General features: G+C 44.7%; 1 protein-coding gene across 6 annotated transcripts in view; it reads left to right on the forward strand.

Moving 5' to 3' along the window:
• The window catches only part of LOC142557603 (complement C3-like), an 85,421-nt gene extending 69,505 nt beyond the window's left edge, over positions 1 to 15,916 (forward strand). For all 6 annotated transcript variants that reach the window (XM_075669561.1, XM_075669558.1, XM_075669560.1 and 3 more), the window contains 9 exons: positions 1,216 to 1,294; positions 2,576 to 2,663; positions 3,359 to 3,430; positions 3,571 to 3,676; positions 5,489 to 5,578; positions 9,291 to 9,395; positions 11,038 to 11,121; positions 12,431 to 12,575; positions 13,996 to 15,916. In XM_075669561.1, the coding sequence (XP_075525676.1) occupies positions 1,216 to 1,294; positions 2,576 to 2,663; positions 3,359 to 3,430; positions 3,571 to 3,676; positions 5,489 to 5,578; positions 9,291 to 9,395; positions 11,038 to 11,121; positions 12,431 to 12,575; positions 13,996 to 14,134 (908 nt within the window). In that variant the 3' untranslated portion in view covers positions 14,135 to 15,916. The remainder of the gene's footprint in view (positions 1 to 1,215; positions 1,295 to 2,575; positions 2,664 to 3,358; positions 3,431 to 3,570; positions 3,677 to 5,488; positions 5,579 to 9,290; positions 9,396 to 11,037; positions 11,122 to 12,430; positions 12,576 to 13,995) is intronic.
• The last annotated feature ends 613 nt before the right edge of the window (positions 15,917 to 16,529 follow it).

The raw sequence follows: 16,529 nt of genomic DNA on the forward strand, positions 1-16,529 counted from the left end.
GTTTTTCAGTAACGAAAGAAAGATCAATTGGGCTGCCCAAATGAAAAATTTTCGGCCTAACTGGATGACTTTCGTCAAGACGACAGCTCGTCAAGCCGTTCAGCCAATGCGGATGCTGTTAGAATTTTTTTGCATTGCCATCTTAGACGCTGCTCTACGAGAAAGAAAGCAAAGACAGCGATTTCCTGATGAAATAAAAGGAAAGCAAAAAAAAAAATAGTAGGTAGAGTGTGGGTGATGCGAAGGAGAGCTCCGAGGTAACATGGAGAGTCCGCGACTGGGTTGGGTTGCTATAATTGTAAATAAATGATGAAATACATTGGCGCATGTCGTGCTTCTGTACCACAGAGTTTTGCGGCCAGGACATGGTTCGGTGTAATCAGTAACGTAATAGCACTCTCTCTAGTAGTGTGCGACTCAGCGCTCACATTTTTTGAACAACTTTGTACACTCAGTAGATTCAAGGACGTTTTGCCAGTAGGTTTACGAAACGCAGTCATCAGGAATTATAGATGTTTTCATCGCTGGCAGTGATTTTGTTCATAGTGACTGCAGTGAGCACATTACGAACGGAAACTTACTTGCCAAACTCACTGTATTACTGCAATTCGACGATGTTTAGCAAGGCACCAACGAAAATTGATGTGCATCAGATATGCAGTGCTTTATGTGACAGTGCAATTCAGTCTTGGTAGGAGCGTTGGTGTTTAAGCTTAAGTATTTATTCATTGAAAATTAAGCTTCATGGGACTTATTAGGTCGATACGTACAGGTAAAAACTATGCTTTCAAGAAATTTGTGCCGAAAAGTAGACGTAATCGGAGCTTAAAGAGTAATCCGACAACCCTTTTAAGATTGGTTCACGTCGCACGCACTTTAGTAGGTTTCTTTATTATTAGGTGCAGATCATAGAAAGTTCGGCCAGTTGGGGACCGGGTATCCCGTAAAAGTAATGCAAGTAAAAGTGAAACTGCTTTTCGAATGCTCTAGCCAAATTGAGGTTCGTATTATCACAGCTTGGTGTCTGGAGCTTACAGTGTTGCGGGCAGAGCCACTAAAAAGTAAGTGCGTATGCCTATAGCTCACCGTTGCGAAACGCACTCCGGAAATTGAGGCAGCCAATACGGCTAGAGTGGTTTCTTGAAAAGTATGGGCGAACTGGCGCTTACTGATTTTTTTTCTTTTCTTCCTGTGAACGTTTCCTTCTGCCAACAGGAAGCAGGGATACCGCCGCCCTCCCCGTGGATGGACCACCGCAAAGCAAGCTTACGTACGACATCGAAGTTTGCTCACGGTAATTTAATTTGACCGTTCGTGATTTGAAAAGGAAAAAAAAAAAGAGTTCGGCAACGACATTTACGAGTGGGAATGCGAAAGCATTATAATCATCTTGAGACGGGTAGGCGTCCCAACGTGCTTGTTTCGCCGCGAGGAGGTCGTGTCTAGAAGGACTGCTCAGCGGCGTTCAATGGGACATTAATTCTTGTTAATTTTGTACACTTATCTCATACGCTCACGGCGTGGCGCCACCTCCGCCCCATTGCCTGCGCAGTCACGTGCCCAATGACGGACGCACTAGGATACACGCTTAGTGAGCCACGTTGCGGTCACGTGACGTGTGCAGTGACGCGCGTTCTAGGCACACCTTTCGACAGCCCGAGCCGCGGAGATGCCGGGGCGTCGGGGAACCGTGCTCGTCTCGCAAATCGGAGGCCCGGGCTCGATTGGCACGTGGACCGAGATGTACCGAATTTTCTTTTCAAAGTCATTAATTTCATTTGTTTACAGGAACTTTCCTGAGAAATTTGACGTCAATCCGAGCATCCTTTGACGTGTTTTTACTCTATGCCATCGGCGACCTTTTGGCACCATCTCTCTGTCTCGCGGCCGCCGACGACGCCAGACTTTCTCGTAATGGGGCATATAATGCTTACGCATTAAAAAATGTAACAGCCGCAACAACGTTTCTTGGAAAGCATTTGCTTTTTTACGCGTTTCTGATTTCATTATCTAGAAGAGCGAATAGCCCGTAGTAGTAGTCAGTAGTAGTGATAGTTAGTTTGGGCCTGTCTGTATGCGTACTGTAGTTCACGAAATACGGGAACGCTGGAGACATGAAGAGAGGGTACCGGCAGCAGCAGTGCATGTATCGGCATCTTCTGTGGCTGTTTTAGCCACAAAGCGTGAGAAATTTTGTTTTCCGTCATACTGTTGCTGTTGAAGGAATATAGCCACTATGCATTCACGATTATGTTGAAGCCAACATTTCTTACGCGAGCTGCTAAATTGCACATAACCTGTCGTTGCAACAATAGTTTTATCCGCGTTGGTTGTACTTAACAACGCAGAATGGTACCACAAGCAGTTCTGTATACCGGTATTTATCTTTATTTTACTTATGCGAATGCCTGCAGCGCCACAAGGGCATTGTAGCAGGGGGGCACTGCAGACATACATTAAGTGCACTACAGAGATTCCTTAAATGGTGTAATACGACGCGCGGACTTGTTAGAACACTCTCATTCGAAACATCAGTGGTAGGCACCAAAATCAACTGCGAACTTCTTTCTTTCAGCTACATCGGCGGAGATGATTCCAACATGGCAGTAATAGAAGTGGGCCTCTTCAGCGGATTCGAGCCAATCGAAAAAGATTTGGAAACGGTAAGCCCATTCTTTGGCCGTATCTTTGACATGAAATATACCAGGCCCTTGCGAGTATTATGCATGGCATTCTATCGCATCTAAACAGAATGTCCAATAAGAGAACTCGAGCTGATTGGCTCGCATATCACTGCAGTTGGATGACAAAGGACACCATGGTTACTACTTTCTTCTTTATTTTTACTTTTTCTGCGTTAGTACGCTCTTTTGTTGTATCTCTGAACTCATGCTTTGGCTTGCTCATATTTTGCGTTTATTATTCTTTTATTTCCTATCGTTGTTTGACTGGCGTAGGGGTAGCTGCGTTTGTTCATCTCTGTTTTGTTTATTTCTGAAACTATCGTTTTCCTTTTTATGTCCAGTTTGTCTACAAGTGCGTGTATTTCATATCCGTTGTGCTCGAATGTTTCTATGTTACGTTGCATATGCGAATACTGCTGAAGTTTCAAAATTTAAATTTATTTCTCATTGCGGAGCTTTCCTTACTCAACGCCTCATACGAGACCTGTTAGGAAATTTCAACTAGATAAATAAATCATAAATACTACATAGAAGCACAACAGAGCCTCTATGACGAATTTACAAGGGAGTGCTTGCCTTCGTCGGCACGTTCTGAAAGACATAAAAAAAAAACGACCTGCAGCGTGAAGCCAAGGTGTAACTTTGACTAAATCTTTATTATTTCTTCTCCGTAGGCCAGGAATGAAAACTCACTTTTCGCAAAGTACGAAATGACGGAGAAAAACGTCATACTCTACTTCGACAAGGTGAGACGACACCGCGGTGATCTGATTCCGATAATATCGGAACCGACATCCACCTTGCGGAGGTGTTGAAATTCGGGCTTCGCTCGGGGCACTGTTTCGTACAATAAAGTCTATTTCTCCCTCTCTCTCTCGCCCTGTAGATCCCGTGGAAATCGCCGACGTGCGTGAAATTCAGGATAGTGCGCCAGCATATCGTGTACAACGTTCAATCGGCAGTTGTCAAAGTCTACGACTACTACAACCCAAGTGAGTCGCAAGGTGGCTTCAGCAAACTACTTGCTGCAAGCTTCGCTGTTACGCTGACGCGTGCACACAAATAAGAAAATCGAATGCTTACTCTTAGAGCAAGCCAAAATGTAAAGTTTGCGCGGAGAACGCTTGCTGACAAAATGAGCCCTGTTTACATTATTTTGTGCATGCATGTAATGCCATTAACACGAGCACGTCCAGTCAACCGAGATGCTTGCGGAAGAGAACCAACTGTTTTCCGTTCTCTCTTTGTTGTTATGAGCTTTCCTACAGCATAGCCATTGGGAACAGCCCTTGCTTGCACTGACCTCTCTAGCTGGAGTCTCCAATAAGTGTTGTCGTATCCCTCATGTTCGGACGGAAGCTAATATTATGCAGTTTCGAATAGGGTATTTTCGCGTGAAATGGGAATCGAATAGCACGATCTATCGAAATTTCAATTAAGAATTTAGATTATTCGCGCACCCCTATTGCAAACTTGGTTCCTCGCAATATTTTTGAGAAATGAGTCGGAATGTGCAGTGGGATGCATGGCTGCTCCTTGTAAAAGGTTTTCGTGCTGTAACAGCAACTTCGTCTAGGCTAGTTGGTTCATATTACTGTAGCGAAGACCATTAGTTTACAGAGAGGTGAAAGAGGAGACGATACTACACACGACTGACTAGCAACAGAAATCATCGAGGCACAGGATATATACCGGCTGTTACTTCTTTCCACAGAACATTTCTTAAAAAATTGCCTTTGGCAAATAGCATATTTCTAGTCCTTTATCTGCATTACTCAAGGAGTCGGACATTACTTCCATAAGAAATCGAACTGCACACTTGTCTAATCACCAAAATTTGACTGCTTAACTTTTTAACTATTTACTTTACGGCACGTATTTGCGAGTTGTGGACAGCGAGTTTTCAAGGCGTACGCCCTTCGAACAAAGTCGAACAAAGTGGTTTTTGTTAAACTTAAGGTAGGGGCGCAACGTTGCATTTTTACTGCCAGTTTGTCGGCGCAAATCTCGAAACTGATGCCCATCCTCAGAATTCGTTAAAAGTAAATATGCCTTCCAAGCTAACATTATACAATTCGTAAATTGCAATATACGCCGTAAAACAATTACTAGTTATAAAGTTAATTAGCGAACATTTATTAATTAGTCTATTGGAGCATTTTTATTTCTCGTGGAAGTAATCTGTGTCTCTTCAAGTAATCCAGCACAAGGAATGGAATATCGCTATGTGTCGTGCACGATTAAAAAAAATCTGCATAGTATAAAGAAGAGCCGATATATGAAGGCTACAGGTATACACAAACGAAAAAATGCACACGTGATGTTTCTGCGTAAATCTACTAATGCCTTGCCGGCCGGCTGGACACGTCTGCATTTTTTAAATCTTTCTCTACACGTGCATTTTATCTATGTTCACTGTGCCTCGAAAGAAGATTTCAGTCGCTTGTCTTCCGCTTGTCATGTCGTCTCTTCTTTGTCCTCCCGGCCACGGCGGCCGCATTTCGATGGGGGCGAAATGCGAAAACACCCGTGTGCTTAGATTTAGGTGCACGTTAAAGAACCCCAGGTGGTCAAAAATTCCGGAGTCCTCCACTACGGCGTGCCTCATAATCAGAAAGTGGTTTTGGCACGTAAAACCCCAAATATTATTATTATATTTTTTGTCCTATCTGCAAAATTTAACGTTGCGCTACAAGTACTCCGTCCTGCATTTGCCCAAAGTACGCGAACATATTAATTGAAGCGGCAATGAATGCAGCTGTGCAGTTTGAGTACATGACGCGCTATGTTTCCACTCTTTTCAGTGCATTCCTGCACACAATTCTACGGGCCCGGTTCGACAAGCCCTCTGCTCAAGCTCGTATGCGAAGGAAAGCACTGCGAATGCGCCGCAGGTGAGACTCCTTTCAGGCAGTGTTGTGAGTATTACTGAAGAAGAAAAATAGCAACGAAACGTATTACTCGCTAGCTCAAATAAAAGGAGCACGTCACCACCCTACGTTGCCTGGAAATGTCAGGTAACCGTTTTACCCTTATCACTACCAAACGGAAAAGTAAAAGTAACGCACGTTGCTTTGTCGTTACTGCACGCTCAAAATTTTTAAACTGTGGGTCTTCGTTGCTGGAACCCAAAACAAAACAAAATATAAAGGCCATATTTTACATACAGCAAGTTTGTACCCTTATTACTGATTTTACGAGAGGGCTTTGTACTAACCTTTAGAAATTGAGTACTTTTAGTGGTTAAAGAAGTTCTGCTTATACAGTGGCGTACGGTGGCTTCCACCTGTGCGGCACATGGTGGATCCATTTGAAAATGAAATGGGACTATTAACGGGACCGTCTACGTCACTCAAAAATGTTACCGTAAGTACGTTCCGTTACACTATAGAGAAAGTTACCTAAGTTAGAAAAAGAAGTTACACGTTGCCGGTAACAGCGTTTACTGTAACGCCTTTAACCATGAGCACTGCTTACCTGTCATTTCTACTGTTTTTTCGTACCCGGATAGTTATCTTGCTTTCATTACTTTTCAATATTAAGTCGGGAGGGATTACGTAAGGTAATCACCCTCGATTTAAAAAAGTCAGGTGCGTGTCGAACTGCGCGGCATTGGTTTATAAGCAAAATATTTCCGTCAGATTTTTGTGAGAATGCCGCAGATTTGCCTTAGACCGTCATGTCGTAGCAGACCATGAAAAACACCCACGAAGTGGCTTTTTAATACCACGTCTTAGCGCGGTGACTATAGCATTGCACCTGCTTGAGCCATACGCTAACTGTGCACACTATATCGCGGTATCAGACGGCGCTCTAAAGTCTATCATTACTGGATATTCTTTCATTTTTAATCTTATTCTTCTTCTTTTTTTAAACTTAGGCAGGACATTAGGCAATATGATGCCAAGTTCTTAGTAGCGCAACCCACTCGAAAGGGGACGCTCATAGCATCCATCCATCCATCCATGAAGGCCTGTAGACCTCAGGAACCTGAGTAGCGCGACTAAAGCCTTCTGCGCGGAGTTTCTTTGCGAGCACTGGACTAGAAATTCTTATTCTAGTAGGGAACGACTGTCCAGTTGCTCCAGTACTGCGCGTCACTTGCCTCTCGGCACTGTAGCGCGGGCAGACGCAGATAATGTGGGCCCGTGTCTCGTCCCAGCTGCATGTGTCGCAAGTGGGCCTGTTGGCTTTTCCAATGAGGAAATCACAGAAGTTGGGAAAAGCGACCCCGAGTAACAGAAGATAGGAAATGATCTGCTCGCATCGGGGTCACCCAGGCGGTAGGTGTAGCCGTATATCCGGAAACAACGCGTGCAAACGAGACACGGCGGAAACGATCAAGTCGCACATGGGCCACGTGTACATTCACAGGACATCGAGCGAAGCCCAGCCTCAGCGGCAGTTCGCTAAAAGCGGAATCGAAACACATCGACCTCTCTGACGGGCATATCGGGCGCATTAATCGGTGTAGTCATTCCCGCCGATGTTGCAGTGTCCTGGAAGTCGGATTGGAAAAAAAGTATACTGAAAAAGTATGTCGTCTGCCCTGTCATGGCTGCGATGATGTGTGTCAAATCTTCGAAACTAGTATACATCATTGAGTCCGCGGCGCATTCCATTTGTATTCTTTGGAGAGTTGCCTCGCTGTCACAGAAATCTGTCCGTTGTTGCTGTGTATCGCGACTAATGGATTGAACTGCAGCAAGCTCAGTACCTGTAGATGCGGCTGTACATGTCTTTAACTTGATTTCTTCGGATGTAACCGAGATGGTGACTACGAGTGCAGAGCTGCTGAGTTTCACCAAACCATCAGCGCGCTTCCCGGTGGTTCACCGTATCTTGCGCTGCGCTGAGGCACACACTTTCCCTGAACTTGAAGAGTACGTGACGTGACTTCCTCCTGCTGAAGGGACAAGCTTTTCACTACCAGTTTTATCTTTAGCGTCGGAGACGAAACAATAATAATAAGTAACGTGGTGATTTATCTAAAGAATACTGCGCCTGCAGTGGTCCTCTGGGTCTATTCTAGCAACGAGAACCGTTCGTTTGGCAATTCAGGTAGCAAGACGGCAACACTTTAACGATCCATGTGGTTCCGTAACCAAGGAAACAACCACAACTGTTAGTGTTCTGGTTCAGGAATCCCTAAAGAAATGACACGTTCGGTGGTAACCCGCGGCCAGGGGGGGGGGGGGGAGGTCAATTTGTTGTCTGCTTGTGTTTGTTTTACAGGGTTTGCGGAAGATTAGAAGCAGTTTAAACCATAGCACTTGATCTGATTTACTATTATTGTAACTTAATGAGCTTTCACTTGCAGAACTGTCAAACTAACTGTAACGATCCTGCATGTTGAAAAGAAAAATTCTCATGGTGAAACAATGGCCAAGAGTTACTCCAGAAACCTGCGCCTGGCGCTCTTAAGAGTATGTAGAAGTCATTCAATGCGAAGTATCGATACCAGCATAAGAAGTTCACTTTTCCCTTTTCCTAGTGAAACTGACATCATTTATATATTTATGCCTCAAGGATCTCCCGGGAAGCGGCCCGCTTTCTCCAAATTCACGACGGCAATATTTGCCGCAAGAACGACAGTTTCCTCGTGTGGACCCCCGCCCACACTGTGGGCCCTCCGCTCCCGGGCAACGATACGGCTCGAGGACATCGCATGCCGAGGACGTCGCATGCCGAGTCGCCGCGCCCACCGGCAATCCCGATGTCTCGCCCACCGCGAGAGCGATGCGGGAGTGGACGAGAGCGGGGCATCGCATGACCACTTTCAGAGACGTCACGCAACACTACCGATTGAACAGATGCAAATACCCACCACTACACGCCAAACTAAGCGAGAAACGGGCGGTTTCCTGGTGGTAAGTGAGCAGACACACACGTATCCGAACCGGGCTACCCCTCGCCTCTGCTACCCTGACCTTTAAATACATAGTGTCATCATCATTCATCCGACGAGTGTGGAGCGTGCGGAGCCAGTGCGACGCTGCAGCACATGCTGTGGGTATGCATCGGTAGTGAATAGCAGGAGTCCCCGAAGGATGGGGTATACACATGGCAGTCTCGAACCGCAAAACGTGACTCAGCCACGACCTCGCCGATGAACTGTGGGCCGTCTGGCACGCCGATGATGCCACCCGTGTCGAAGGACTCGAGGCCGTTGCCTAGGCTGGGGTGCTTATGGCCCCACCCCGCCCAAATCACCGGACATTTTGAATAAAGTTTTCACCCAAGGGTCAGCAAAGGACATCACAGGAGGGATGTTGTATGACATTATGCATATAGCATGTACACCGTATGAATTTTTTGCTCCTGACAGTTTATACATTTCTGGTGCATATATAAGTGTTTGTGACAACTTAGGCTGCATTTCTCAGTGGTCACATTTTGTGCTGTTGGGAATTATTGTAATTTCATTTTACAAAATGTCTTGCATATCTTTATGGTGTTGCGTGACTCGCGATGTGTGACCATGTTTCTCATGTGAAAAAAAAAACGAAAAAAAAAAACAGTAGCTGCCAGCCCCTATGGTGCCGGCAACTTATTATTCCACACTTATAACAAGGAAATAACGAAGACACTCGCATTGCTCTTCAGCTCACTGCCCGAGGAAAGAGCCCTTTCTGGACGTCGAAAGGGCCGGGACGACATTGAAGAAGCGAGAGAAGTTGCGAGAACTCGTCTGCGAGCAACATGATTTCGGTAACGGAAAACTTTTCTCACTATTAGCTACGACAAGGCGAGCTTGATGAATAACAGTACGCGAACAGTTTGTCAGCTCAAAGGGGCACTGCAACGCGCCCTTGTTGGGAAGTACCGATAGCTTAAAAAAATTATATTACGCGGTTTAACGTGCCAAAACCAACTAGGATAGTGCCTTTCACAACCGCCTTAATTTTCGCCTAATTACCACGACAGCCACGCGGAAGGCGTTATAACAATGAAAGTGACGCCGCGTAACACTCCCAACACGAGGCGAAGTATATGGCGGGCCAAGCTCTGTCTCGCCCAAGGTGTTGTGACAGCAGAAACGCCGTAATCAGCAAAAAGATCAGCATGGTTGGCAACCATGGCGCGCTGCCGTGTGATGCGTTAAATTGAATTGCCCGCTTTCCCATTCGGTGCCGCAGTTCCACGTCATAGGACAGCGAAATGTCACATTCATAGCCATGAAAATTCGTATGGAAGGTAACTCTCATTTTGTATTTTGAAGTTTCTGCCAGTGATAACTTTGCATCGATAACAATAATACGATAACATTGATTTGGAGGCGCTAATTATCGGAATTAATTTTACTCTAACTTCTTTGGCACCCTGATTATAGAAATAGAGCAAGAGTGGCGGTTTAACAAAGTATTGCAGGGCCCCCTATAAAAACTCGGATTATCAGTCGTGCATAGTCCTGTAATGTCCTGATTTCGGAGTAACATTCTTACTTTTGTACTCGTTCATTTAATTTTTTACGCGCATCTTACAGTGCGTAAGTGACTTGTCTTTGGTGCACCATTCTTTTAATCATTGTGGACGTTATTCAACGTTCCTTTTCAGTCGTGCTTGTAGCTTACTTTGTATTTACATTCTTTTGTTCGCTTGCTTATTGTGTTTGGGCTGAACACTCACGTGCACATGGTTTCGAGTGCCTTGTCACACTCCCCACATTGCTCATAGATTCAAACCTGTTCACACCGTAGTGGTTGTCATTGTGTGTTAGTGTGTTTATTTGCTAATTTGCTCAGGGAATTTATGTCTATTCATTTATTTATCAATTGTCCTAGAAAAGCCGGCGGCAAAATTTGTCAGCTTTTCCAATATCACCCAATCAATGAAACAAGATATTATAGGCTTAAAGCAAAAACCGCAGTCACTTTATTAGTTCAACGAAACGGAGGTGACCCTGCCTGTCAGTCCTCCGTAGCCACCCGTTCACTTCTGCCTACTCGCTCACTGCCTCCAGTTTTGATTTTCAAGCAGTCACGAGAGCACCTTTTTGTTTTTTTTATTTTTACGATTTTGTTTTTTGATTGGACAGCTGCGGAGCCATGTAAGTGTTATTATATCTTTGACAAGTGGTGCAGGGTAGATAAGCGGCAGTTGTGCCTCAATAAAACCAGTGAGAAATGACAAAAAAAAAAAAAAGAAACGACAGGTCCGAAGCAGATTTTGGTCTCCAACCAGTTAAGGCAAGCGACATGTTTCGAGTGTACCACATATTTAAGCTGACTACTGGCATTTGAAAATACTTTGGCCTGCAACTCGAGCGGTCTATGCCGTAATTTACTTGTTTCGAATACCGTATCGTACCGTATGAAATGCTATAATGAAATTCGTTCTTTCTTTTTCGCAGCGTGGATAGGTACAGTGTCCTCGAACACCGTTATCAACGGCTACAGGCACATCACCTTTCGCGTGGACACGGTTATCAAGGAAGGTACTGAACAGCACGTTCGATGGTTTTCTTCGGTAGCAATAGACGGCATGCGGAATTCTGTAAACAACTGTGACAACTTAGAGACAATGGAGCACATATTACTAAAATTCCCCGCGTACAGCGACGAGAGACAATTTTTTGAGCAACAAATGGACATGATTTGCCACGATCCTTTAACATTACCCAGCATCCCAGGTCCAAAGCCCGGCGCTTGAGAACAGCGGCGGGTTTTGGATTTATTGTTCAAATACCTGTCAGAAATTGGTCTAATAGGAAAGCTTTAAAGATTCTACATTTCATATACAAAAGTCCAAATTTACCCGCCATGTCACCTGTAACTATCAGTATAAGGTCCATTGCATATTTCATATTTATTTTTATTCTCTTTTTCTTCCACTCTCTTCTGAAATCTTTTAATCCCATTCCCCATCCCTATACAGAGTAGCATGCCAGCGGTTGTATACGCGTCGGTAAAATTGTTTTTCTAATAAACTCTCTCTCTCTCTCTCTTTCTGTAAGCAGGCTTTCCGATACATATCACTTACCATAGCCAAGTTCACCAACGTTCGCGTTACTAGCACTGTTAGAGCTAAGACGTCTATATTTCAAAACCTGGGTTGCGTGGATGACGAATGGCGGCAGGGATGATGTCACCTGCACGCATGCCGACAGCATAATTACGATTCTGGGACGAAATTTAGTATCCCCTTTAGACCAAAGTGTGTGCAAGTTTTACCTATCGTCTATTGGTCTAAAAGAAAAAAAGTTACGCCATCGTTATTAGTATGAAATTTGTCTCGCTTTTAAAACGGACCATTATTTATTCAGAAACAATAGACTAGTCATTACCAGACTTTGCCCAAACTGATGACGGTATCAAGCAGAGTTGGCGATAGCAGCATCGCAGGACCTTCTCCTGTCGGCATCCTCGGCATCGACAGAAACAAAATAATATGTACCGGTCTTTCGGGCAGTGTAATCAAATAAGTGGTTGGGCCGGGTGGATCCTGATAACGCTATCTCAGTCTAATCGCTCAGTCGTACCGTGAGAATGTCAGTAACCTTTTTTAAAATTATTTTCCTTTATTTGCTTGCGAAGCTCTGTTTACGATAATGCAGGACTAATTGAAGCTTGGAGTGCGTTCTTTCGACCTAGAGGGGCGTTTACGACTTGCGGCCGCGAAGATGCGTCACCGCGGGTCCGTCTGCTCATTTTCTTCCGGGAACGTGAGCAGACGACACGAAGTGGCGCTGGAGGCTCTAAAGGGAAACAACGAAACTGACGTCATTAATCCTAATAACCTCGCAGGTGCGGAGAACAGTGCGTCGGCCATGACGGGCACCAAGCTGTTCGTGGCGAGAGAGCTGTGCACTTCGGCGGACCTCATCGAGGGAGTGCGCTACTTCGTGTTCGGCCGAGACAGCGAGCCGTTCGAGAAAGACGGCGAGACAGTGTAAGACTTGACTTGCGGGGGTTGGTTCGTCTTGCGAGGGAACGCGGAAAGAAATAAGCACCAATGTAGAAAACAAGCACAGCTGGACGAACCACGACTGTCGACTAAATAATACGGAGCTATGGTATGTCCGCGAACTGATTACCAGTTAGGGATTACCGGAGTCGTAGACCGCGGTGGCATCTTGAATTGCAACGAATTTATTTGCAACAATGTCGCCGGAGATCATGCAGAAAAAGCTGATTAAACAGCTGCGGAGTACCGCGCCACCTGGTGACGCTTTGGCCAACTACAATGCGTTCGAAAATCTTTTTTTGATGTCGCGTGAGTGTTATCGCATAAGGAAAATCGCAAAAGCAGTACACATTGGCAAATATTTCGCTACCAAAGCTTCGAAATGCAAATTAATTAAATTCTAGAATTTTACGTGCCAAAACCCCGATCTGATGGTGAACCATGCCGGATAAACTTTGGCCACCCGGGGTTATTTAACGCGCACCTAAATATAGGTTCACGAGAGTCTTTTGCATTTCGACCTAATCGAAATGCGGCCTCCACCGCGACCGGGGTTTGGTCCCGTGAACTCGATATCTGCAACGGAAGGCCCTCGCCACTAAGCTACCGCACCGAGTGCTACCAACGCTTTAAACAAGCGGTTAAGTAGGATACGGTAGGTCACGGCAGTGTTGACAAGTTTTGTGTCTCGTCAAGTTAAGGCACTGAATCACAAGATGTCATTACCAGTGTTGCGGCCATACACCTCTATGGTAACCCAGTATTTCGCAAACGCTAGTAGTTTATTGATGAGCTAGAGCCCTCTGTTATTGGAATTCAACAAGTAAAGACAAATACAAACAATAATCAGTCCATTGATAAGCAGTTGCTTTAAAACACTGTTCTCGTTGACGGGGCGGTAATAGGTTTGTCTATTGGAAGAGAACGTGAAGGTCAAACTTCATCCTCGGAATTTGACACTTGAACCCTAACGCCGATACGTCAATCGGAAGTCAGGATTTTCTTATAATTTTTTTCCCCATTTAAGCAGTCGTGGCTCAGCAAGAGTTCTTCCAACTTGCTAAGGTTAGTCTATGGCTCTTTTAGAATACAACGTGTTCTATCTTAACGAATAAAGTATTAACAAGGCGTGAGCAGGTGCCGTCGTAATATACGACGTCACGGCAAGTATATGACGTCACGAATTGCCGATTGCGGAGTGAAGCAATCGGCGACTCGTAGGATGGGAACAGTTAATATGGCCTATGTTTGCATGGAATCTATAATGCATGAGAATCGTTTCGTAGAACGGCTCACATACATTGAGCCACATTTAGAACCAACAGAATAATGTGTTGGGTTCCGCGGTAGCGTTCGTGTGTTTTCATGAATTCGTGTGCATTTATCTGAACTTTTTTTTTTTCAGGATGAGGTACACCTTCGACAAGGATGTGCGCGTCTTCAGCACCCACGGATACTCGTCGTCAATGAGGGCAACAAAAATGTACTCCGTTCTCCAGTGGCTCACGTCGGGATTTGAGAGACAAGGGGCCTGTCATGCGTAGCCAAGCCGTGTCTTTGAACCGCATGCTGTACTGCCTCCTACCTAGGACGAGGATTTGGCGATGGCGCTCATGCGATTACTGTGCAAAACCACTCGGAAAGATTGCGGCGGTCAGCTATGTCTTCAGCCAGCATCGTAATTGTTAGTGAATACTCAGTGCCATTTTGTGTCACAGCGAGAAATGCCTAGTAATTTCAGGGCCTTCCTACTTAATGTGCGATACTGAAGCATAGTAAGACGCGGCATGCGATACGATGTCCTGCTTTTCCAGACACTGTCGCTAAGACTTTTGGAACTCGTTTAAAAGGTGCTGTTTGCGGTTATCAGTATAAGTAGCTGTGTGGCAGATTGTTCAAAGAATCGTACCTTGTTTCAAACCTCTGCTTACCGGTATGGATAAAACGGAGCAGTTCTGCAAAATATACGGAAGAACAAAAGAGGGAAGAGAACGTATCAATCAAACTAACTTGCACGTCTCAGCTGATTTCATAAACTGATGTGGCGGATAAGAAACATTAGGCGGACAATCTATAAAACAAGTCCACTTGACAGGTCTTGTCTAATTCAGGCTTTAATGAGTACCGTCAAATGCTAATAAGGCACCCTTTGTTCCACACGCACACCATGATGGACTATATGTGTGATGAATGTCACGCTCGAAAGTGCACACAAATGCAGTCTATGGTAATTAGCTTCCGTAATTCTGCTGCTGCAGTAAAGAAAAATCGCTGAGATTGCATGTTTGTAGGTATCAGAAAAAGAAAGCCAGTCGAAAGGCTTTCATATTCGATCGTAAACGCACTGATAAAATTCTCTCTTCATAGCTTTCACAAAAGTCACCTTTGTGCCAACACGATGAGCTGGTAAAAGTCTTAGACGCTTATTACATATGTACGATGAACTCTTTTGGTTCAGTTTTTCTTGCAGCAATCAAAATACCAAAAGTTATTTTAATTGAAATAACGTACACCTGACTAAATACTCTTAACACAAATACTTCAGACTCTTAGCACGCATTTAACAGTGCTAAACTACGCACTCGAAACTGGTATCTGTTCTTCCTGAAGTGGCTTCATTTGCACTTAACTTGCTGTTACCAAGAGTTAGGAGTGTCTGTAATGCTGTGGTAAAGAATAACTGAGTAATACGGGAGGGCAAAGAACAATGTTGCATTGCACAGTAATAGAGAACCTAATGAGCATTCACCAGATCACGATGCCATTTTCGCAAATTTGGTGGGTTGAATATGCAGAACTGGTTACAAACAGGTAAACGCTGATGTAATTTAAGCATTACAGTAAAGGACCACACGCAGGACACGGGTTTTCATCCTTCCACTAACGTGAATTGTAGAGCATGAACGGACGTATTGTGTAGCGAGCAGGTCGAAAGAAATGCTGCAATAAGTCGGCTAAAATTTGTCATTGCGCCAGAGGCATGTGTGGGTAGTCGGTGAAACTGTCAGTTGCCAGTCCCTATATGTAAATTAGCAAGTTCATACGAATTTTCGGAGTTACTTGATCAAATGACCTGCGTAGTGGGGCCAACGCTGTGTTTTCACGGCATCATATATATCTCGCGGAGTTACTTAATGCAGTTGCCATCGTGGCGTAGCCAATATAGTGAAGTGCTTTCAGGTCAAAAGACTGGTCACATAGTCAGCGAAGTGCAGCTACATTCACCAAAAGAAAGCATGTACGTCTGTGCTTTGCCAGAAAAAATACTTCTTTTTTCGGCCACTGTACAAATGAAGAGATAATAAATATGAAATTGTAAGTTATGATGGACGTGTGCATTGTGCTGGTGAATTCCCTTGGATGTGAAGCGCTATAAAACCGAAAGGTACCACTGAAATCTATGAGTTGGCGTGCATATACCAACTCAAGTACACAAAACACCCACAAATCGCGCTAACCTTTTTGTGGGAGTCAGTTTCAAAACCATAACCACAAAATGTCGCCGAACTGCCGATATACGCATGTGCTTGTCAAGAAGAAACACTTGCGAGAATAGGGGCTAAGTGGTTTTCAACTAGAAGGTGTCACTTCATTGTGACATGCAAATGGATTTTCTGGTTCCCGCGTGTGCCCGAGAAATACTGGAAAACCGCAACATGTGTCCAATAATTGAACAAATAGAGCCATAAAAGTGAGCCGAAAAGTGCGTATTTACCTTCTCAGACCTACCCTGTATGTGCACGAAAAATTACTGAGCACTCGCCCACGTGCACGAAAGCTGCCCGGAATGTGCCTGGGAACTGCCTGAAAGCTACCCTGGGGACGCCAGTAAGGGACTCATGATCTGCCATAGAAGTGCCTGCGAATGACTCGAAAGCTGTCTGAGGGGTGGCCTAGAATTTCACAGGGGCTGAGCACTTAAAACCAACAAATGGCAGT

The sequence above is a fragment of the Dermacentor variabilis genome, chromosome 9, assembly GCF_050947875.1.
Source record: "Dermacentor variabilis isolate Ectoservices chromosome 9, ASM5094787v1, whole genome shotgun sequence".
Lineage (NCBI taxonomy): Eukaryota > Metazoa > Arthropoda > Arachnida > Ixodida > Ixodidae > Dermacentor > Dermacentor variabilis.